This window comes from Rhinatrema bivittatum, chromosome 1, assembly GCF_901001135.1.
Source record: "Rhinatrema bivittatum chromosome 1, aRhiBiv1.1, whole genome shotgun sequence".
Classification (NCBI taxonomy): domain Eukaryota; kingdom Metazoa; phylum Chordata; class Amphibia; order Gymnophiona; family Rhinatrematidae; genus Rhinatrema; species Rhinatrema bivittatum.
In genome coordinates this window covers 101,189,305-101,212,547 of record NC_042615.1, presented here as the reverse complement: position 1 = coordinate 101,212,547, position 23,243 = coordinate 101,189,305, and the positions used below count along the sequence as shown (strand labels likewise).

The following is a 23,243-nucleotide window of genomic DNA, read 5'->3' as shown; positions in this document are numbered from 1 at the left end:
CTGTAAGGGCCGGAGGAGCGCGAAAGCCCAAGGTACAAGGTCGATGGTGGACCCCATCACTCCCAGGAGCTGCAGGTAGTCCCAGGAGGTGGGCTCTGGTAACGCAGAGAACCGTCGTACGTGATCCCGCAAGGATTGAGCCTTGTCCTGGCGCAGAAACACTTTGCCCAGCAGGGTGTCGAAGGTCGCCCCCAAAAAGTCCAAGCGTTGCGAGGGCACGAGGGAGCTCTTGGAGAAGTTCACTACCCATCCCAGGGAATGTAGAAACCATAGCACTCGAGTCACCGCGGAGCGTCCATGATCGAAAGACTTCGCCCGGATGAGCCAATCGTCCAGATAAGGATGAACCAGAATGCCCTCCTTCCGGAGAGCTGCAGCCACAACTACCATGATCTTGGTGAAGGTGTGCAGCGCCGTCGCCAATCCGAACGGGAGAGCCGTGAACTGAAAGTGCTGGTCCAGAATTTTGAAACGGAGGAAACGGTGGTGGTCCGGGCGGATGGGGATGTGCAGGTAGGCCTCCGTGAGATCCAGGGAGGCGAGGAACTCCCCCCGAGCCACAGGGAGAAAAGATGAACCTTCCCCGCGGGGGGCGGACAAATTCCAATGCGTAGCTGCTTTTTATGGTATCTAGGACCCACTGGTCCGATGTGATCCACGCCCACTCCACGTAAAAATATGTTAGCCGGCCCCCAATCCTGGGAACAGGGGAGTGGGCGAGACTGGCATCATTGTGAAGACTTGGTAGAGGAGTTCCCTGGTCCGGAAGGGATGCGCGCGGGACGACGTCCGCGAAAGAAGCGCGACCAGGGCTGAGACCTGGGAGCGGAAGGCCGGGAGCCCGCCTGTCTGTATCCCCTGTAGCGCCGCTGCGCTCTGGCTCTGGTCCTAGAAGAGGAAAACGCTCTGGATGGGCGAAACCTGTCCTCCGGCAGCCGATGAACAGCGTTCTCCCCCAGGGACTTGATGATCTGATCCAAATCCTCCCCGAAGAGGAACTTGCCCCGGAAGGGAAGAGAGCCCAGACTCTACTTAGATGACGTATCGGCCGCCCAGTTGCGTAGCCACAGCAGTCATCGTGCAGCCACAACCGATACCATGGATCTTGCGAGAACCCGAAAAAGGTCGTACAAGGCATCCACCCCGTACGCCACTGCGGCCTCCAGGCGATCTGCCTGGGCAGCCTCATCGGCCGGCAGGTCCTGAGATGTGAGGAGTTGTTGTACCCAAAGGAGACTAGCCCGCTGGGCAAGCGAACTGCACATTACCGCCCGCATACCCAGTGCGGAAACCTCGAAGACCCGCTTAAGGAAAACTTCCAACTTCCGATCCTGCATGTCCCGCAACGCCGCGCCTCCCGTCACTGGGATCATCGTCCTCTTCGTGACCGCCGACACTGCGGAGTCCACCTTTGGGACCTTGATGAGGTCCAGAAAATCTTCGGGGAGCGGGTACAGCTTTTCTTCCATGGCCCGGCTACTCTTCAGGGAGGCCTCTGGGGCGTCCCATTCCCTGGTGAGAAGTTGTAAAAACGAGTCATGAATGGGAAACGCCCGAGCCCTCGGCCGAAGCGCCGCCAGGACTGGATCCCCCTTCCTTGAAGAGGTGACGACAGCGGGAGCTACCGGGGCAGGCGGGTCTGGTGGCGGATCCAAATCCAATTCCTGGATGATCTGCGGGATCAGGTCGTCCAGTTCTTCCTTCTGGAAGAGGCGTAGGGTACGCGGATCATCCCCTTCCTGCGTGCCGTCCACTTGTCCCCCATCCGGGAGGTCAGGTCCCTGTCCCGCCGGGTCTGGCACCGCCCCCACTACCGCGGGCACGGGGCGAACCCGGGGAGGGGGGCCCCCACACCCGGAGTGTCGGGGGGGCCGGCGCCGAGGGCGACATCCGTGGTATCTTAGGGGGGGGGTCCCACAGGTGTTTCCAGCCCCTGCAGATATGCTGTATGCATGAGCAGGATAAACTCCGGAGAGAACCCCGGCCTGCTCGGGTGCGCTTCGAGGGGTGTCGTGGTTCCCGTGTCCTGGCTCTGGGTGCTTGGTTCCTGCACCAAAACCGGGGGAGTACCCCCGCTCGTAGAATCCTCCAGGGAGCCATTCACCCTCGTGGCCTGCGCCTCAGGGCGCTCCGAATGTAGAATGGCCGCCGTTCCCGCCAAAAATGGCGGCGTGGCCGGCCCGCACCGCCCGGGCAAAAAAGAAAAATCCGTCAGGGACTGAGAGGTACCTTCCCCCCCGGGAAGGCATCGTGCACAGATGCCCTCCCGGGAAATCCGGGACCCCGGTTTGCCGCAGGCCGCACAGCGTGAAGGCCGCGGCATCAGAATCGCCGGAGGAGAGAGAAAAACGGCGCCAAAAATGAAAACGAGCCTCGGGGGAGGGGGGGGGGGGCTCGTGCACAAAAGCGCCGCTGCGGGGGGGCCCGGACTGCCCGCAGTGCCCGCTGTCTGAAACCAAAGAAAAGTGCCGCGGGGGGGCCTTCACGGCCACACGACCCGCCCCAGACGTCTTCCCCGAAGTGGCGCAGCAGCCCTCGAGGAGCTGCAAAATGGCCGCGGGTGAGCGAGTGAACAACGAAGAGGCCGGCACCGCCGGCTTTCGCGGGCACCAGGAGCTGTGCTGAAAGGAAAAACTACAGAGGAGATAAAACCCCGACTTACCCCTGGCAGCAATCGAGAAATAAACAGGACAGTCACAGAAGAAGAGACAAGGAGATAAGACACTCCCCAAAAGTTGAAAGGCCTTACTTTTACCCTTTTTTTTTTTTTTGAAACTTAAAACAAACTTGATCCACTGGAAAAAAGGGAGCAACAAACCAGACAATCAAGCCAAAGCAAGAAAGAAGGAAAAGGAAAACGAGGAGAAGCCTGATTCCCCTACTCGCATCTGCTGGAGTCAGAAGATACTGAACTCCTGCAGAGGGGGTAGTAGTAGATATGGATACGCCCCCTCAAAGCTTGGGCTGACTCCATCTGCTGGATTGGGGACATAACCCACTGTCTGGACTGATCCAGGTACGTACAGGGAAGTAAGTGCTTTCTCCAAGGACAAGCAAGATGGTAGTCCTCACACATGGGTGAATTCCTAGATACAGGCTGTTCCCCACTCAAAAAGGGACCAACAGACCACAACCGGATGCCAACTGGCACAACAACAACAGTGCTGCTGGTAACAGAGGGGGAGACAGCCTGAACCCAAACAAAGGGCCTTAGGCAGGGAGAGGGGTTCTACACCTCAAAGAGATTCCAGAGGACAGACTGGCCAAATCTACAGTCACATTGGTCATCCCTGTCCAGACAATAATGAGATGCGAATGTGTGGAGAGAACTCCATGTCTCAGCTTTGCAGATCTCCTCCAGGGGGACTGCTCGCAAATGGGTCTCCAACGTTGCCATGGCTCTGATAGAATGAGCTTTGCATGACCCTCAAGATGCAGTCCCGCCTAGGCATAACAGAAGGAGAAGCAATCTGCTAGCCAATTGAATAGTGTCCTCTTGGCAATGGCAACTCCCAATCTATTGCTATCAAAAGGAAAAAAAAATGGGTAGACTATCTATGAGCTTCTGTCCACTCCAGATAGAAGGCTAAGGTGCTCATGCAGTTCAAACTATGCAGTGCTTGTTCACCTTGGTGTGAATGGGGCCTGGGAAAGAATATTGGCAGGACGATTGACTAGTTAAGATGGAAACCCATCACCACCTTAGGCAGGAACTTAGGGTGTGTATGCAAGACCACCTTTCATGATAAAACTTAGTGTAAGGTAGATAAGTCACTAAGGCCTGGAGCTCGCGGACCCTGCATGCTGAAGTGACCACCACCAAAAATATGACCTTCCAGGTCAGGTACTTCAGGTCACAGGTGCGTAGCGGCTCAATAGGAGCTTTCATCAGCTGAGCCAACACCACATTGAGGTCCCAAGACAACGAAGGAGGCCTTAAGGGAAACTTCAATTGAAGCAGGTCCCGCATGAAATATACAACTATAGGCTGTACAGAGATGGACGTACCTTCCACATCCTGGTGGTATGTGCCAATCACATTCAGGTGAACTCTATCAGAGTTAAAGCCAGCTTCCAAGAGTTATAGAAGGTAATCAAGCAGTTTATCTTGGAGGGGGGGGGGGGGGGGGGAGGCGGGCAGAAGAACGGATCTAGGGCCTTCTAGTCATACCACATGGAAAACCTCCTCCACTTCAGACTGTAGGCCTTTCTTGTGGAAGGCTTTCTAGAAGCCACCAAGACTCGAGACACATCCTATGAAAGATCAAGTGGTTGCAGAATTAATCTCTCCATTTCAGGCTGTGATCGACAAGGCCTGGAGATAGGGAATGCAACCTTCACTGATCCTGCGTGATAAGATCTAGGGAAGTCCACAGACCAATTTGTTTCCAGATGGACAACTCCTATAGGAGAGGAAACCAGACCTGTCTCACCCAATGAAGGGCTATGAGAATCATAGTCCCTCTGTCCTCACGAAGCTTCAAGAGAGTCTTTGCTAGCAAGGGGAATCGGAGGATACACATACAGAAAAACCTTGCCCCAATGACCTGCAAGCACATCCGAGGCTGGTTTGCCATCTGTTCTGTACAGGGAGCAGAACCAAGTCACCTTTCTGTTCCAGGGGGAACGCGAACAGATCTACATCTGGGCTCCTTCAGAGGCAGAAGATTCGATTCGCTACCTCCTGGTTCAGAGACCACACATGGGGACTGAAGGCACAGCTCAGTCTGTCCGCCACCACGTTCTCCGCTCCTGCCAGATATATTGTCCTGAGCACCATCCCGTGGGGCAGGACCTATGACCAGATCTGGACCGCTTCCTGACACAAGAGGTATGATTCCGTACCTCCCTGCTTGTTGTCCGTTTGGATCAGGACTTCGTTGGACAGACAATCTCTAAAAGCCCATAGCACATAGATGATCACCTGGAGCTCCAGGAAGTTGATCTGGCAACAGCTTTCCTTAGTGGACCAGAGGCCCTGAATGTGGAGCCCCTCTACATTAACTCCCCAGCCCAGGATGCATGGATCCGTGGTTAGGACAATTTGAATAGGAGAACTGCGACTTCGGGGTCCATTGGGCTCTGCACATGTGTGAACGTGCTGCACTGACACGTGCTGGCTCCTCTGGACTTCTGCCGCTAGAGACACCAGGGTGGCGGCCTGTGAACAAGGCAGTAAGACATTTGCCTAAGCTATGTCTAGCAGGGCTCCTCTATAAAGTCCAATTAAGATGACTGTCTGAGATGGGACTTTGGGTTGATGATGAACCCTAGTGACTCAAACACACGAATGGTCAAGCGCATGGACCAAATTGCCCCGCCAAAAATGTGCTCCTGACCAGCCAATCATCCAGATAGGGGAAAACCTGCACTCCTAACCTGCGGAGGTGCGCCCCCACCACGGCCAGGCGTTTTGTTAAGACACATGGGGCTGACACTAGCCCAAAATGGCAACACTGTATTGGAAGTGTTGTTTTCCCACCATGAAACAACACTTCCAATGAACACCACTTCCAATGAACACCACTTCCTGTGATTTGGGAAGATCTCGACATGGGAGTATAGCGTCCCCATTTTGAAGAAAGGGGATCAAGGTGCCCAGGGAAATTATCTTGAACTTTTCTTTTTTTTAGAAATATGTTCAAGGCCCTTAGATCTAGGATGGGATGGAGACCTTCTGTTCTTTGAAATCAGGAAGTACCTAGAGTAGAATCCCCGCCCTCTCTGCCTTGGTGGAACAGGTTCAACCACCCTGACCATTAAGAGGGCAGAAATCTCTTCAAGTGGTACCTCTTGATGCACTACTAGCCTCCAAAATGGGGCTATTGGAAGGATACCTAATAGGGCAATTTGGAAGGATACCTAATAGGTTTAATTGGTACCCTTGACCAGACAATGAACAGAACCCACTGGTCCAAAATTATACTGGGCCACTGGTTCACAAAGAATTTTAGCCTGCCCCTGACTGGAGGATCCTGGGGCTTAGGAGTTCTCTGCAGCCTGGAGCAACCACGGGAGCTCACATGATGCTGATGGGAGCGAGGGGGACGGAGGACAGTACTTCCTCTGGTGATAGAAAGACTTCCTCTGTCCCTGCCTCGCCAACCTCCTGGAGGAAGATGGGTCCAAAGTGCCGGCAGAGCTGTTGGAGGGTCTCCTGGTGGTCCTGCAACTGGGCCACAGCATCCCTCGTCCTATCACCAAAGAGATTCTCCCCAGTACATGATATGTCAGATAGTCATTCCTGAACCTCTGGACAGAGATCCAAAGCCCGCAGCCATGCCATTTTGCGGGTGCCAATTCCTGCTGCAGAGATGCTCGCTGCCATTTTGAAAACATTGTAGGTTGCACAGACGTTATGTTTTCCTCATAATGTGAGAGTCCTGCTGTTGTTGAGGCAGCCGCTTGGCTACCTCCTGCACCTGCTTCCAGAGGTCCTGCAAGTTTTGGCTTATGTAGAGCTGGTGGGAAGCAATGCAGGCAATAAGCATGGTCACCTGGAACACTTTCCTCCCGAGAGAATCCATTGCTCTGTAGTCCTTCCCCGGGGGCACAGAGGAATAGGTCCAAGAGCGCTTGGCCCTCTTAAGGGCGGATTCGACAACGTAAGGGGGATCTGACACTTATCAAATCCTGTAGCCTTCTGGAAGAGGTAGACCCCATTCACCTTCCAGTTAATGGGAGGTACTGTAAGGTGATGTTCCCATATCCTCAACAGCAGCTCCTTAAAGATATTGTGCACCGGGACTGCCACAATTTCCTTAAAAGGCTCCACAAACTGGAGGATCTCCAACATCTTGTGCTTGGCATCCTCATCCAACAATAACCGAAATGGAATGGCTTCTGCTAATACCTGCACAAAATCTGCAAAGAATAAGTCCTCCAGCGGGGACCTCCATTGCTCTTCTGGAGGAGATGGCTCAGGGAGGGGATGGGGGGGGAGACCCTCCGAGCCCTCAGAGGAAGACTCTGCAGAATCATCCCCCCAGGGTTCATAGGGATCCTCATCCTCACTGTTTTCTATAGGGAATGGGGCCTTGGGTGCTCAGCCTTCGTCCAGAGGCACAGTCACTGGCATAAATGGTGCAGGCCCCAACAAAGTTAGTCAGGGGCAGCAGGCCGCGGCATCTCTGCCAGTTAAGGTGGAGCTTCCTCCTTGGAGGAAGAAATAACTACCACCACATCAGTCGGGGAAAGCATCAGTAGCCTCCCGGGAACCAACTCCAGCCGGGTCAGTAACACACAGATGAGCACATTGAGCCATTCCAGCAGCGATTCCAAAATGGATAAGAACATAACATCATAAGAAATTGCCATACTGGGTCAGACCAATGGTCCATCAAGCATCCTGTTTCAAACAGTGGCCAATCCAGGCTACAAATACCTGGCAAGTACCTAAACAGTAGATTCCATGCTACTGATGCCAGTAACAACAGTGGCTATTCCCTAAGACAACTTGATTAATAGAAGTTAATGGACTTCTCCTCCAAGAATGTATCCAAACCTTTTTTTAAACCCAGCTATGCTAACTACACTAACCACATCATCTGGCAACAAATTCCAGAGCTTAACTGTGCGTTGAGTGAAAAAGTATTTTTGATTAGTTTTAAATGTGCTACTTACTAACTTCATGGAGTGCCCCCTAGTCCTTCTCTTACCTGAAAGAGTAAATAATCAATTCCCATCTCCCAGTTCTAGACCTCTCATGATTTGAAAGACCTGTATCATATCCCCCCCTCAGCCATCTCTTCTCCAAGCTGAACAGCCCTAATCTATTTAGCCTTTCTTCATAGGGGAGCTGTTCCATCCCCCCTATCACTCTGGTCACCCCTTTCTGCACTGGCATTGGTGCCATCAGTGTCACAGGACTGATGGCCTGAATTGCCCACTCCACCATCAGCTGGATGCGCCGCTCCAGCTCCTCCGCAAATGTTACTGAAGCCAACACTGACTGGGAGGAAAGAGGGGTGGCCAGATCTTTCTCAGATCCCAGAGGTAGATCGATGACTGGCACCAGGACTGGTGGAGACCATTGTGGACCTCTAGCATCAATGGAGAATGGGCGCTCCTCACTGTAGGTTCACTTAGGGGGGATCACGGCATGAGCCTGCCCATCCCTGTGCCCAGCACCATGCAAAGGCGACCAGTGCCTATGAGTCCTCAGCTTCCCTCGGTACTTGGCCAGGTCTATCCCCGGTGCCAAGGCCGAAGATGAGGAACCTGACCTCCTCGACCTGGAGGGTCCTCAACATCAATGGAACAGACTGTCCCGCTGATGTCGATGGTGAGGTATCCATTGGTACAGCTCCAAGGACCATCAATGCCGATGTCAAAGTCAATAGCTCGACCCGAAGAGTTTCTCCATCTTGTTGAGTTGAGCATGACGTCCCTTCGAGGTCATGCGATGCCTCCAGGCAGAGGACACAGATATCATAGGGGTCCGTAATAGACATGGCCCTCGGATACCAGGGGCCTCGACAAAAACAGGTTGCGGCCATGAAAGAAATGAAAAAAGGACACAAAAAAGACAATGATGACGGCAGGCTATGATGACTGACAGGCACAAAGGTACTTCCGCCACGGGGGAGGTCGTCGCAAAAGAAAATTTACCCGAAACACCGAGAAACCTGGCTGAGAAGGCTATGGGAGGAATCAAGAGAGATCTGGCAACAATGGAACATGAAAACCTGAAGAAAAAAAATCGGGGGAAAAAAAGGTTTTCTAAAAGTTAGAAGTAGAAAAAGCCAAGAACTCACAAAAACTGCGATTGCAACAGCTCCATAGAAGAAAACAGATTGAAGATGGACCCCGCGTGGATACATGGTATAGGCATGCTGGGTATGCTTAATATGCCAAGTCAAAATTCTGGAAAATTTGACAGATGTTTTCCATGCCAGGCTCCATCTGATGATGTCACCCATAAGTGAGGACTACCATCCTGCTTGCCCTAGGAGAACGTGCTTGATTGCAAAGAAGGAGGGTATAAGAGCTATTGTTCATTCCCACAACTTGGAACCTGGCCTCACAGATTAAAGCTATCCAGTAGGAGGAAAGGAATTTCCATAGAAACATTGGAGTAGTAGTACATAAAGGGTCCATCTCAAATTCTATGTGCCCCTGCGTGTCAGTTAAAGAATCCGTCCCCCTCAGGGGTTACAAAAAATTGATAATCCCAAATCAGAGTGTTTGAATAAACAAAAAGCTTATCAAAACTGAGGAAATGGAAACTAAAGTAGTTCTCCCAACATAATATCAGTTAAAAGGAAAATATATTTCTGTTTTACAGTATTTTAAGCTGTAATTCCAGGAGTACCTGATATTTTCAAAGTTATTGAAAGCTACTGAAAGAATATAATTACCTTAAGCTCTCTCTACATGCACTAATTATTTGTCTACAAAGAAGATTCTTTATCCTAAAATAGCTGAAAAAAAGGAATGATAAAAATGACCAATCTATAGCTATCACATACAGAGTCTGCAGATTGTGACACAAAACATAAGCCACAAAAGGTACAATGTATATGACATATAAATGCATGGCTATGAAGAAGGTTCTTTTAATAGAAGGATCACATACTTTAATTGCTGGATGAAGACCACTGTCAAAAAGGGCTTCATTTTTAATGATGTTGCCCACCCCAGGTAGCACTGACTGATCCAACAGCACATCACACAGCATCCGACTATTCTGCCTCTTCACCTCACTCTCAGCTCTTGAAAAACTAAACTTAGGAGAGCAAACATCCAGATCCTCTAGGGCTCTTACTTTCTGCTCACACTCTGCTTTATTCCTACAACAGAAAAGAGAAAAACAAATTATTATAAAATCCCATTTAATAAAATAAATTTTCCTCAAAAAATACAAAAGGTGGAATCATTACATATTTCAAAACAGTTATGCACTACTGTTGTCAGAACAAAAAGCAAAATAGAAGATCAGAAAGGAAGAAAACAAGGTACAAATGAAAAAATGCAAATATATTCAAACATTGATTACTGATATTGATATACATTTTTAAATATCAACATTTACCTTGTAGAAGCCAAAAAAGTGAAAGAAGTCAAGCATGCTTGGGACAGACAAAGATCCTTAATAGCAAAGGGAAGAGAGAAACCTACAAATCATGTAGACACTGTAGAAGATCAGTAGACCAGCACAAACAGACTGAGTTAATCAAATGGTCCTTATCTGCTAATATCTGTGCTTCTATTAAATCATGAATGGGGTGAAATGGGTAAATAAAGGATGGTTATTTACCCTTTTGATTAATACTAAAACAGGACAGTCCATGAAACTAAAATTCATCATATTCAAAATAAACAGAAAGTACATTTTCTAATCAGTACACTATCAAACAGTGAAATCTGTTGCAGAGGGCATGATAAAGATGACCAGGTAGCAGAGTTAAAAAAACAAATAAAAAGTTTTGGACAAGATCCTGGAGGAAAGTCCATAACACATTATTAGCCAGGTAGACTAAAGGAAGCTATTGCTATCCCTGGGAGCGAGTAACAAGAATTAAATTCACTTTTTTTTTTAAATTCTTTATTTATTGTTTTAACAAATAAGTACAATAAATAAAATTATACTTTGTAATGTTATAATGACTAACTCTAATCACAATCATCTGTCTTAGGAAATATCAACATAAATATCCAATCTTTACTAGGAAGTCATTATTACACAATAAAGAAAAAACAAAGTGATACACTTCTATTTAAGCAGTGAAAATCAAATAAAATATATTAGGAAAATTTACATTAAATGACCCTATTCTTTATTCTTAATCCCAGATCTATACATTGAGAAGACCCCTGAGATCCTCCAGATCAGTAAATACATAGTTCTTTCCATTTAATTTAATGAAGCATCGACATGGGTACCTTAATATATAATAACCTCCCTTATCTAGTACATTCTTCCTTAAGAGTAAGAATTTTTTCCTACGTAATTGCGTAGATTTTACAAAGTCTGGAAAAATCCAGACCCTTTGCCCATAAAAGGTTTTTAAGCGATTACGGAAGAAAAATTTCATTATATTATCTCTATCCATTATGAAGGCACATTGGATCAATAAGGTCCCTCTTGATTTAACCTCTACTTCTTCTTGAGACTTTTGCAGTGTCAGAAATATCTATAGAATTATCTTTAATATCACTTTCTTTTCCCTCAACATCCCTTATCAGCTGTTCTTGCCCTAGATCCTTTTTTTTTTATTCCCAGATAGAAAGCTCTTATTATAACAGGAAGACATTTTTCAGGAATACTCAAAATTAGCAATAAGTAATTTCTAAATAATTCTATAGGATTCAATTTTTTAATAATTGGAAAATTACTTACTCTTAAGTTTAAAAATCTTATACAGTTTTCCATCTCCTCCATCTTTCTATATACTTCTGCTTCTCCCTTTATTTGAAGGTTTTGAATTTTTTCAACTTGCAAAACTCTTATCTAATTCAATCAGTTCTTTTTTTTTGTTCTTCCAACTTTATAGAATTTTTTTACAGAAGTATTAGTTGTTCTCAGTACTGCTTCAGTTAGCTTATTAATTGAACCATCCATCTTTACCAAGAAGTTCAATACATTCTCCAAAGTTACATTTGCAGGTTTCGATAGAAAACTATCTGATTTAATAACAATTTCAATATCTTGTTCTTGATGACTCTGTCTAAATTCATTGATTTTGGAGTACTAGTATCTTTAGGAGGAATACTAGATTTCTCCAAGGTTCATAGTTGAGAATAATTTTGCTTTGTTTGCCCAATTAGATATCAACTTGATCTACCATATTATTCATATCCAGGATACTCAGATTTCTTCTCGTTCTCCTCCTGGTTTCTCTAGGGTTAAACCCCCTATTATCCCAGGTGGTGGTGGTGGTATTTCCAGTGCCCCAGGGCTTAATGATGTTTCCTCAACCTGGGGAGAAGAATTCCGCTCTAATACTTCTCCCACAACGGTCTGCCCTATTGGGGAATCAGATGGGGTCAACCATTCTGATACAGTCCTCTGACCAGACTCTGCCACTGTCACACCAATTGGAGGCCTCAATTTTCCCTTCCTTAAAGTGTGGCATTACATCAACAGGAAGACAATAAAAAAGAAATCAATACTAGGCGAGGATCGTTTCAGATATAGTAATGCAAATGTTAGTCCTTTGAAGTTATCACTGGAGGACTGAGGGAGTAAGAGAACGTAAATTTAAATCCTACCTGGATGATAATTCACATATAATGTTCTCTTTAATTAAGAACCCATAGTTTTTCCTGGTGAATCTGGCTGAATCCCGGTGAAGCCCGGCAAAGTCCAGCTTAGCTGTGCGCCCCTTAAGCGCGCGCGGCTTTAGCGGCGCGCCGGCAGCAGCTACGCGCCACTAAATGTTCAATTATATAGTAATAGATCCTTCTTCCGGACACGCTCCTCCGGCATCAGCAATTGCAGGCTGGTGTTGTTTAGACTATCGGGACAAGAATAGGCTTACACCCGGAGTTCTCAGCTGCAAGAGCAGGTAATCACCTTCTCCTCTTAGTCTCAGAGGGAAAAGGGCGAACAGTTCCAGTTATAGGGACTCTCTTCCGGGTCCGGCCTTGGACATGCCCCTCCGGCGTCGGTAATTGCAGGCTGGTGATTTTTAGACCGTCAGGGCAAGAATAAGGCTTAACCCTGCAAGAGCAGGTAATTTTCACCACCTTCTCCTCTCAGTCTCCTTAGATTCACTTTATGGGATCTTCCAGATGCTTGCGACCTGCACAGACTACTGTTTGAGACAGGATGCTGGGCTCGACGGACCTTGGCAAGTCTTATGTTCTTACTATAGTACAAGTCATATAAGTATATAAGTGCTCAGAGAAAGCTAGTGTGAGGATCTGTTGCCAAATCCATCTCCAGCCTATAGGTAGTGCTGATAGCCACTTGAACTATCTATTCAGTCCTTCCAGCTCTGTGCCCCTCACTCCCTGCCTCCCCTCAGTGGCCATCTTGTTTCCTGCCTGGTTGAGTTCTTATACCATTTATTGTCATCACAGCTAGAACAGTGGACCATGTGTTCTCAATTTGCTTCTTCCAAAATCAAACAGTTACAATTGGGACACCCAGAGCAGTGGCAGTAGGGCTTACACTGAGCCAGTAAAGGTACTGAAGTACTAAGTAATCAGCTCAAATATTACTTAGATCAGCATTTAAACTAAGTATGTGAGGAAGCATAGACTATCCTGCACCCCCCCCCCCCCCAATTCAATCATACAATAGCATCTCAGAGATAATAAGTAGGATGAGAGAAAGGACTGTTTATGAAATAGTGAATAGGAGAAAATAGAGAAAACTAAAGGGAGTAAGTGGTAGAGCATATTCTGGAAAGTCATGCATGGAAAAAGGTTCAGACTCTCATCAACAAAATCCCTAACTTGGCCATCACAGCAGAAGCAAACTTGGTACAATGGAAGCCAGGTCTAAATGTGACCATACCTGGTTACAAACCTTTCAGGACAGACAGAAGAGGGGGAGAGGATATGCTCTACACTTGAGATGCAAAAGAGAAGTCACTGAAGTAAAGGGAAAGCAGACAAGCTGACTTATTGGAAGGCACACAAAAGGGAAGTCTTGCTTGTAGACAAGTTCAATCTACTGAATATGTCTTGTAGCCTTCCAGTTGCAGTGTCTGCTAGAAGCAGTATTATCCTGAACTCCTCATAGGGGCATTCCACAGGTAGTTGAAAAGCCCACTCCTAAGGAGGCTATTCTGAATGTGATCCTGGCAAACACATATTACTGATGTCATAAGTGGCAATTTGGCATCTAGTGATCAGCATATAATATGGTTCAATACTAAAATTAAATCTGAGATATAGGGGGAACACTAGGGAGCAACCCTTAAAATAGCTGTGTGAATTTTGAGTTCTATTCCTTCAAGCCAGAAAAGGTTGAATTATTTTACCTGATAATTTCCTTTCCTTTAAGGAAGGCCAGTCTACACTGTTAGGTTATGCACTCCTACCAGCAAATGGAGACAGAAAAAAAAACTGACTCGCAGTCATCCCTGACATATAGCCCTGCCCCAACATCAGCCTGCCAGTATCTCTAGAAAAGCCAAACTGTGGACAAACTAATTATACTTGAAATATGACTACAAACAGTCTACAACTCATTACTTCCAGCCAAATGGAAAGCACAGCTCAGTAAAAATTTAACATCAACTGATCTTAGAGACTGTTTTTTCATTTACCACTCCTTCAAATGACTCATAACCAGGAATAATCTGCATCGTCCCCGAATAAAGGACAAACTGAAATCAAAACCAAATAGGCAGTCCAGGGCGGGTTGTGGATTGGCTTGCCTTCTTTAGAGAAAAGGAAATTATCAGGTAAGAAGTAATTTCACCATCCTCTGCAGTCAGACAAGCCAATCCACACAGATGGGATGTTCCAAAATGGGTGGGAGGCTGCCTGTGCTCCCATGAACACCACACGCATGAAGGCTACATCCTTCTTAGCTTTCACATCCAAGCAGTAATGCTTGGGAAAAGTATAAAAGGAGGACTATGCTGCTACCTAGCAATTCCTGACAGGAGACAATAACAATCTCTGAACACAAGTCCACCTGATCTCTAGTGGAATGTCCTGTCTAGTTGATGGGACCTCTTTAACCCAATGGGCTACTGTAGCCCACAACGTCAGTTTTCCTCATTTACCTCCACCCTGAAGAACAAACAAACAATCGGATCAGTCTTCTCAAGGAGAGTAACCTTCAAGTACTGCATCAGATGCCACTTGACATCCAAGGCATGCAACAACCAATAATCCCATACATCTTTAACCTAAGAACATAAGAACATAAGAAAATGCCATACTGGGTCAGACCAAGGGTCCATCAAGCCCAGCATCCTGTTTCCAACAGTGGCCAATCCAGGCCATAAGAACCTGGCAAGTACCCAAAAACTAAGTCTATTCCATGTAACCATTGCTAATGGCAGTGGCTATTCTCTAAGTGAACTTAATAGCAGGTAATGGACTTCTCCTCCAAGAACTTATCCAATCCTTTTTTAAACACAGCTATACTAACTGCACGAGCCACATTCTCTGGCAACAAATTCCAGAGTTTAATTGTGCGTTGAGTAAAAAAGAACTTTCTCCGATTAGTTTTAAATGTGCCCCATGCTAACTTCATGGAGTGTCCCCTAGTCTTTCTACTATCCGAAAGAGTAAATAACCGATTCACATCTACCCGTTCTAGACCTCTCATGATTTTAAACACCTCTATCATATCCCCCCTCAGTCGTCTCTTCTCCAAGCTGAAAAGTCCTAACCTCTTTAGTCTTTCCTCATAGGGGAGCTGTTCCATTCCCCTTATCATTTTGGTAGCCCTTCTCTGTACCTTCTCCATCGCAATTATATCTTTTTTGAGATGCGGCGACCAGAATTGTACACAGTATTCAAGGTGCGGTCTCACCATGGAGCGATACAGAGGCATTATGACATTTTCCGTTTTATTCATCATTCCTTTTCTAATAATTCCCAACATTCTGTTTGCTTTTTTGACTGCCGCAGCACACTGAACCGACAATTTCAATGTGTTATCCACTATGACACCTAGATCTCTTTCTTGGGTTGTAGCACCTAATATGGAACCCAACATCGTGTAATTATAGCATGGGTTATTTTTCCCTATATGCATCACCTTGCACTTATCCACATTAAATTTCATCTGCTATTTGGATGCCCAATTTTCCAGTCTCACAAGGTCTTCCTGCAATTTATCACAACCTGCTTGTGATTTAACTACTCTGAACAATTTTGTGTCATCTGCAAATCTGATTATCTCACTCGTCGTATTTCTTTCCAGATCATTTATAAATATATTGAACAGTAAGGGTCCCAATACAGATCCCTGAGGCACTCCACTGTCCACTCCCTTCCACTGAGAAAATTGCCCATTTAATCCTACTCTCTGTTTCCTGTCTTTTAGCCAGTTTGCAATCCACTAAAGGACATCGCCACCTATCCCTTGACTTTTTACTTTTCCTAGAAGCCTCTCATGAGGAACTTTGTCAAACGCCTTCTGAAAATCCAAGTATACTATATCTACCGGTTCACCTTTATTCACATGTTTATTAACTCCTTCAAAAAAGTGAAGCAGATTTGTGAGGCAAGACTTGCCCTGGGTAAAGCCATGCTGACTTTGTTCCATTAAACCATGTCTTTCTATATGTTCTGTGATTTTGATGTTTAGAACACTTTCCACTATCTTTCCTGGCACTGAAGTCAGGCTAACCGGTCTGTAGTTTCCCGGATCGCCCCTGGAGCCCTTTTTAAATATTGGGGTTACATTTGCTATCCTCCAGTCTTCAGGTACAATGGATGATTTTAATAATAAGTTACAAATTTTTACTAATAGGTCTGAAATTTCATTTTTTAGTTCCTTCAGAACTCTGGGGTGTATACCATCCGGTCCAGGTGATTTACTACTCTTCAGTTTGTCAATCAGGCCTACCACATCTTCTAGGTTCACCGTGATTTGATTCAGTCCATCTGAATCATTACCCATGAAAACCTTCTCCATTACGGGTACCTCCCCCAACATCCTCTTCAGTAAACACCGAAGCAAAGAAATCATTTAATCTTTCCGCGATGGCCTTATCTTCTCTAAGTGCCCCTTTAACTCCTCGATCATCTAACGGTCCAACTGACTCCCTCACAGGCTTTCTGCTTCGGATATATTTAAAAAAGTTTTTACTGTGAGTTTTTGCCTCTACAGCCAACTTCTTTTCAAATTCTCTCTTAGCCTGTCTTATCAATGTCTTACATTTAACTTGCCAATGTTTATGCTTTATCCTATTTTCTTCTGTTGGATCCTTCTTCCAATTTTTGAATGAAGATCTTTTGGCTAAAATAGCTTCTTTCACCTCCCCTTTTAACCATGCCGGTAATCGTTTTGCCTTCTTTCCACCTTTCTTAATGTGTGGAATACATCTGGACTGTGCTTCTAGAATGGTATTTTTTAACAATGACCACGCCTCTTGGACATTTTTTACTTTTGTAGCTGCTCCTTTCAGTTTTTTTCTAACAATTTTTCTCATTTTATCAAAGTTTCCCTTTTGTGGGTAGGGAAACAGACTGATTCAAATGAAGCTCAGATACTACTTTCTGTAAAAAAGAAAGGTACAGTCGGAAGATGTACCGCCCTGTGTTATTTGCAGAAATTACTCATGGCAAGAAAGAGCCTGTAGCTCAGAAATATGCCTCACCAAGCAGATCACCACCAGAAAAAACAGTTTTCAAGCTCAACAGACGCAAGGAAATATCACATAGAAGCCAAAACGTAAGACCCACAAAGAAACACAATACCATATTAAGGCCCCAGTAGACGCAAGTGAGGACATAGATGCTTGACTCCCTTCAAGAATCTGGACGGGACAAAACAAGAGCAGTGGTTCTTAACAGATGTGTCGGGACACACTGTGTCACAGAGCCAGCAGAATACTGATCTTTCCTCATCAGTCTGGGCAGGAGTTGGCTGACTTCTCTTTTTTGGGTATGACAGGAAACTGCTCTGGCTTCCTTCTTCTCTTCCTGGCCAGTAGGAGGTTGTTCCGTCCTCCTTCACCCAGATCAGAGCATGATATTACCAACTACTTGTCTTTGTGAGCGACATCGCGGCGGGATAGAAGATAAGGTTTGTCTATTTGCGGATGATACTAAGATCTGCAACAGAGTGGACATGCCGGAAGGAGTGGAGATAATGAGACGGGATTTAAGGAAGACTGGTCGAAGATATAGCAGCTGAGATTCAATGCCAAGAAGTGCAGAGTCATGCATATGGAGTGTGGAAATCCGAAAGAAATGTATTCGATGGGGGGGGGGGGGGTGTGTGAAGGGCTGATGTGCATGGAGCAGGAGAGAGACCTTGGGGTCTGAAGTCAGCAAAACAATGTGACAAGGTAATAGCTAAAGCCAGAAGAATGCTGGGCTGCATAGAGAGAGCAATAACGAGTAAGAAAAGGGAAGTGATTATCCCCTTGTACAGGTCCTTGGTGAGGCCTCACCTGGAGTACTGTGCTCAGTCCTAGAGACTGTATCTCCAAAGGGACAGAGACAGGATGGAGGTGGTCCACAGAAGGGCGACCAAAAAAGGTAGATGGTCTTCATTGAATGACTTATGAGGGGAGATTGAAGAATTTAAATATGTACACCCTGGAGGAAAGGAGGAGCAAGGGTGATATGATACAGACTTTCAGAGCCTTGAAAGGTTTTAATGATCCAAAGTAAACGACAAACCTCTTCCGTTGGAAAAAAATCAGCAGAACCAGGAGTCACGATTTAAAATTCCAGGGAGGAAGACACAGTACCAATGTCAGGAAGTATTTCTTCATGGAGAGGGTGGTGGATGCCTGGAACACCCTTCCAGAGGAAGTGGTGAAGACGAAAACTGTGAAGGATTTCAAAGGGGCGTGGGATAAACTGGATCCATAAAGTCTAGAGGATATGAATGAAGAGAAGAGGCATGGGGGTGGCGTGCGGGAATGACAGCTACTACCTGGTGATTAATACCCTTATTCAATAAACATACACACAGTTAATGCAACTCCAACATTGCTCTATGCTTCAACGGCAAGAGGAAATGTGGGAAAAAGGATTTGCATTCACAAAAAGTGGGGGAGTAGCTTGCTTGTTGCAGCGGTCACTACCCAGACCAAATAAGCCTAATACTTCACTTTCAATGTATATCCAGTATAGCTCTCTGCTTCAACGGCAGGGGGGAATGAAGATAAGAGGATTTACATCCAGACAACAACCAAGGACTGAATTGCATAGTTTTGGTAAAAAAATAAGCGTGGGTGTAGCTTGCTTGTTACAACATTTACTACCCCGAATCAATTAAGCCTTATACTTCACTTGGAGTACATATCCAGCACAGCTCACTGCTTCAACGGTAGGGGGAATGAAGAAAAGAGGATTTATATTCAGAAACAACCAACAAGGACTGAATTGTACAGGCTGAGTAAACAAATAAGCATGTGAGTAGCTTGCTTATTGCTGTGGTTACTACCCCTAACCAATTAAGCTTGTTACTTCACTTTGATGCAGCTCCAGTACTGCTCTCTACATCAATGGGGGGGGGGGGGGGTGGAAGGTAACTAGAACTAAAAAGTTACTAATAAGGGCCAAAAGTAACAGATAAGAGGGAGAAAAAATAAGTGGAAAAGCTTGCTGGGCTGACTGGATGGGCCGTTTGGTCTTCTTCTGCCATCATTTCTATGTTTCTATATGGGCCCGGCAAGACACAAACTTTATCTTCTTCTGCCTGGCAGTGAGACTGCTGATGCTAATTTCACCTCATGGGGCCTGGATGTGAAAGCAGGAGCATAAGAGAGAAAGGTGCATGCTCTGTGGATCCACTGCTGCTGCCTCATCTTCCTCTCCTCAATGCTTCTTGTTCTCATCTGCTGCTGATAAAGAGGGAAGGAGAATCTGTATTGGACTGAAGTCTTTTCTGCTGCCTGGGAGCCAGGAGGAGGGGAAAATATACTGAGCAGGAAGGCAGGGGAAGAGGGAGTCAGGAGTCTGCTGGATAGGAAGGGGTGGAGGAGAGGAGGTTGGGGTTGCTGGGTAGGGAGAGGTGAAGGAGGGAGGAGTTGGGGCTACAGGGCAGGAAGGGGTAGGAAAGAGGTGGTCAGAGGTATTCTGCATAGGGAAGGGGAGAGAGTTGGGAAGGGGAGAGAGGGTGTACGGGGAAGAGGATGTGGGGTAGGGGTATTGGGAATGCTGGACAGGGATATGAGCATGTGAAGGGATGATTGAGTAGTTGGGAGAAGTCAGGGGTGATGAGGGCATGGAGGGAAGTGACCAGGTACAAGGGCCATACTATGTCAGTTTTGAGAATATGCTTTCTCTTCTTTGAACTTTGCTTAGTGTAAGAGAAAATATATTTTTGTTTCTAGTCTCCAGTTTTGCACTGCTTGCAGAAGGTAGTCTTGGAGTTTCCATTCCAGGTTTTGTTTCCACATTTGTAATTTGGATGTATATTTAGTGAAGACAGATCTGTCTGTGTTCTGCGTGCATGTGACTGAGATGAGGTACTTTACTAGAGGTTTGTATCAGCTTTATTTGTTGTATTTTCTCATTATTATATTGCACTGGTGGTGAACTGCTGCTTTTTCATTGGTAGGGCTATTACTATTTCATTTCTTGGAGTTAGTGCTGCTGAAGTATGGCAGGTTTAATAGACCTACAGAGTGAGGTTTGTTTGTATTATTTTACAATGTATCTGGTAATAGAGGGAGTTTGTGATGCTGTTATTAAGATGACACCAGAATCAGAATATCTTTTTGTATGGTGAATTGAACAGGGAAATGTCTTAGTTCTACTTTGCACCCATTGTTAGGAAGTGGGGGATTCCTGTGGATGCAAAGCATATGCTTATATTAAGTCCCATGATGGTCATGTGTTCAGTGTGTCACGCACATGAGCATCATCTCTCAGGTGTGTCCTGATAGAATAAAGGTTGAGAACCTCTGCCCTGTAGCATGCTAGAGTTTCTACCTCCACCTTCGGAGTGTTCAAGGCCAAGCCCTTAACCAAATCTTCCTGTAAAAATTCCAAAATTAGTGAAATTTCTACTTTAAGAGGGTGAGAACATTTCACCCCGAACTAACCCTCTAATACTCTACAGAGAGGTAGAAAACTTTCTAGCATGAAGCAATGTAGAAATCTCCGCCGAATAACCACCTTTCAGCAGCCGAGCCCTTTCAAGGGCCAAATCATAAGACAAAACCGACCCGGATCATCATGCACTATCAGCCCCTGATGCAGCAGATCCTCCCTGATTGGCAGCCTGAAAGGACAGTCCACGAGTAGTCATAGAAAATCGGCATATCAGAGTCCATGTGTCCAATCCAGAGCCACCAGAACCATGGTCTTGGTATACCTCGCGATCTTCCGAATTACCCTGGCAATTATTGGCCAGGACAGGAAACATATTAACACCCTGCTCCCTGGCCACACCTGGACGAGAGCATCAATTCCTAACATTCTCTGAGCCCTTTTGCAACTGTAGAACCATGGCACCTCAATCAGGTACTACCAGAGACCCCAGGACCTGCAGGTAAGCCCATGTCTTTGGAAGAATAACCCTTCTCAAGGATTGGACTTGAGTCACCAACTTCTGGATGTGTTTTTCTGGCAGGAACACTCTGCTCCAGTCCATATTGAATCACACGCAGAGGTACTCCAGGTTCTGTGTTGGCTAAAGACTGAAGTTCACCACTCAGCCTAGCTCTTGAAGCAAGCGGATCATTTTACGAGATGCCACTTGACTCTCTTCAGTACCCTTGGCTCGAATTAGTCATCCAGATACAGATGGACTAGAATGTCCTCCTTCCACAAAGATGCCACCACCTTTCAGAAGGTCCTGGTGCTGCAGCCAGACCAAACAGTAGGGCTTGACACTGATAGCGAGGCCCTAGAACAGTGAAATGAAGGAAACACTGATGCTCCTGTTGAATGGGGATATGTAGATAGACTTCCATCAGATCAAGTGACGTAAGAAATTCCCCTCTCCATATTGCCATATTTATGGAGCATAAAGTTTCCACCCTGAAGTGAGTCACGTGTAAATGCCAATTGACTCTCTTCAGATCCAGGATCGGTTGGAAGGAACCTTCTTTCTTAGGACGGCAAAATAAATCGAATAGCTCCTAGTATTTCCTTGCAAATCTGGGTACTAAAATTATAGCCTTCAGATATAGCAGCCTTCTGAACGTAGCCTCCACTGCCTCTCTCTTCACTAGCAAGTTGTAGGGAGAGACCATAAAGGCATCTGGAAGAATGTGGAGAAATTCTAGAGCATAGTGGTCTCTTATCAACTCCAGTACCCACCCACTGGTCCGTTGTACTCTGGGCCCATGTTTGATAAAATTGAGATAGGTGATCTCCTATCTCTGCACCTTATTGCGAAGACAGAGATGCTCTGAGCCCAGAGCCCATGTCCTTATGTGGCTTCTCAGGCCGAAAAGAATGAGATCCGCCGAAAGGACGAGACTTTTGAGTCACTGCCCCTCTGCTAGAACAAACAGATGGGAATCCCTGGAGCAGGCTTTCACGCAAAAAGAATGTGACACCGCTTTCTTGTCCTCCGGCAATCACAGAAAGTTGGATCACCCCATCTATTTGCCATATTCTCCAACTCAGTCCCCAACAAGAGAGAGTTCCTAAAGGGTAACCTTGTCAAATTTGATTTAGAAACAGCATCTACCGACCATAGAAACATAGAAACTAGAAATGACGGCAGAAGACGACCAAACGGCCCATCCAGTCTGCCCAGCAAGCTTCACACATTTTTTTTTCTCATACTTATCTGTTTCTCTTAGCTCTTTGGTTCTATTTCCCTTCCACCCCCACCATTGATGTAGAGAGCAGTGATGGAGCTACATCCAAGTGAAATATCAAGCTTGATTAGTTAGGGGTAGTAACCGCCACAATAAGCAAGCTACACCCATGCTTATTTGTTTTACCCAGACTATGTTATTCAGCCCTTATTGGTTGTTTTTTTTCTCCCCTGCCGTTGAAGCAGAGAGCTGTGCTGGATATGCGTGAAGTATCAGTTTTTCTTCTCCCCTGCCGTTGAAGCAGAGAGCTGTGCTGGATATGCGTGAAGTATCAGTTTTTCTTCTCCCCTGCCGTTGAAGCAGAGAGCTATGCTGGATATGCGTGAAGTATCAGTTTTTCTTCTCCCCTGCCGTTGAAGCAGAAAGTTGAAGCAGAGAGTTGAAGCAGAGACCAGTTCCGCAGCCACAACAGGCACCTTGATGCTATTATGGAAGCTACATCTCTAGTGGTCAAATGCACCACGTCACAGTCTGACTCAATTAGAAATGTCAATCCAAGTTGCAACGCCTGCTATCAGCTCCCACTCCTACAGCCTCCTGAGAGAGACACAAATCTGCTTGAGCCACCAAGCAGCAGCAAGAAGCCATTTGCAAACTCATTGCCATGGTTTCAAATGTCTGCTTGTGAATGGCCTCAAGCTTCCTATCCTGGGCTTCCTTCAGAGGTGCTTCCTTTTTGATCAGGATGGCAGTTCGTGTGGCAACAGCACACACCAAGGCATTAACCTCTAGGAACGGAAACTACTCCCTTGCCTTCGTTTCCCAAGGGTACATACCTGCCAAAGAATGCCAACCTTTAAAGCTCACTTCTGGGGCATTCCACTCAAGGTCAATTAACTCTTGAATTGGTTCCAGGAGGAGAAT

The 23,243-nt window shown here is 46.1% G+C and overlaps 1 protein-coding gene across 4 annotated transcripts in view; it reads right to left on the bottom strand.

Moving 5' to 3' along the window:
- Window positions 1-23,243, bottom strand: part of NEIL3 (nei like DNA glycosylase 3) — a 218,238-nt gene that overhangs the window by 85,268 nt on the left and 109,727 nt on the right. For all 4 annotated transcript variants that reach the window (XM_029580256.1, XM_029580162.1, XM_029580421.1 and 1 more), the window contains one exon: window positions 9,578-9,791. In XM_029580256.1, coding sequence (XP_029436116.1) covers window positions 9,578-9,791 — 214 coding nt within the window. The remainder of the gene's footprint in view (window positions 1-9,577; window positions 9,792-23,243) is intronic.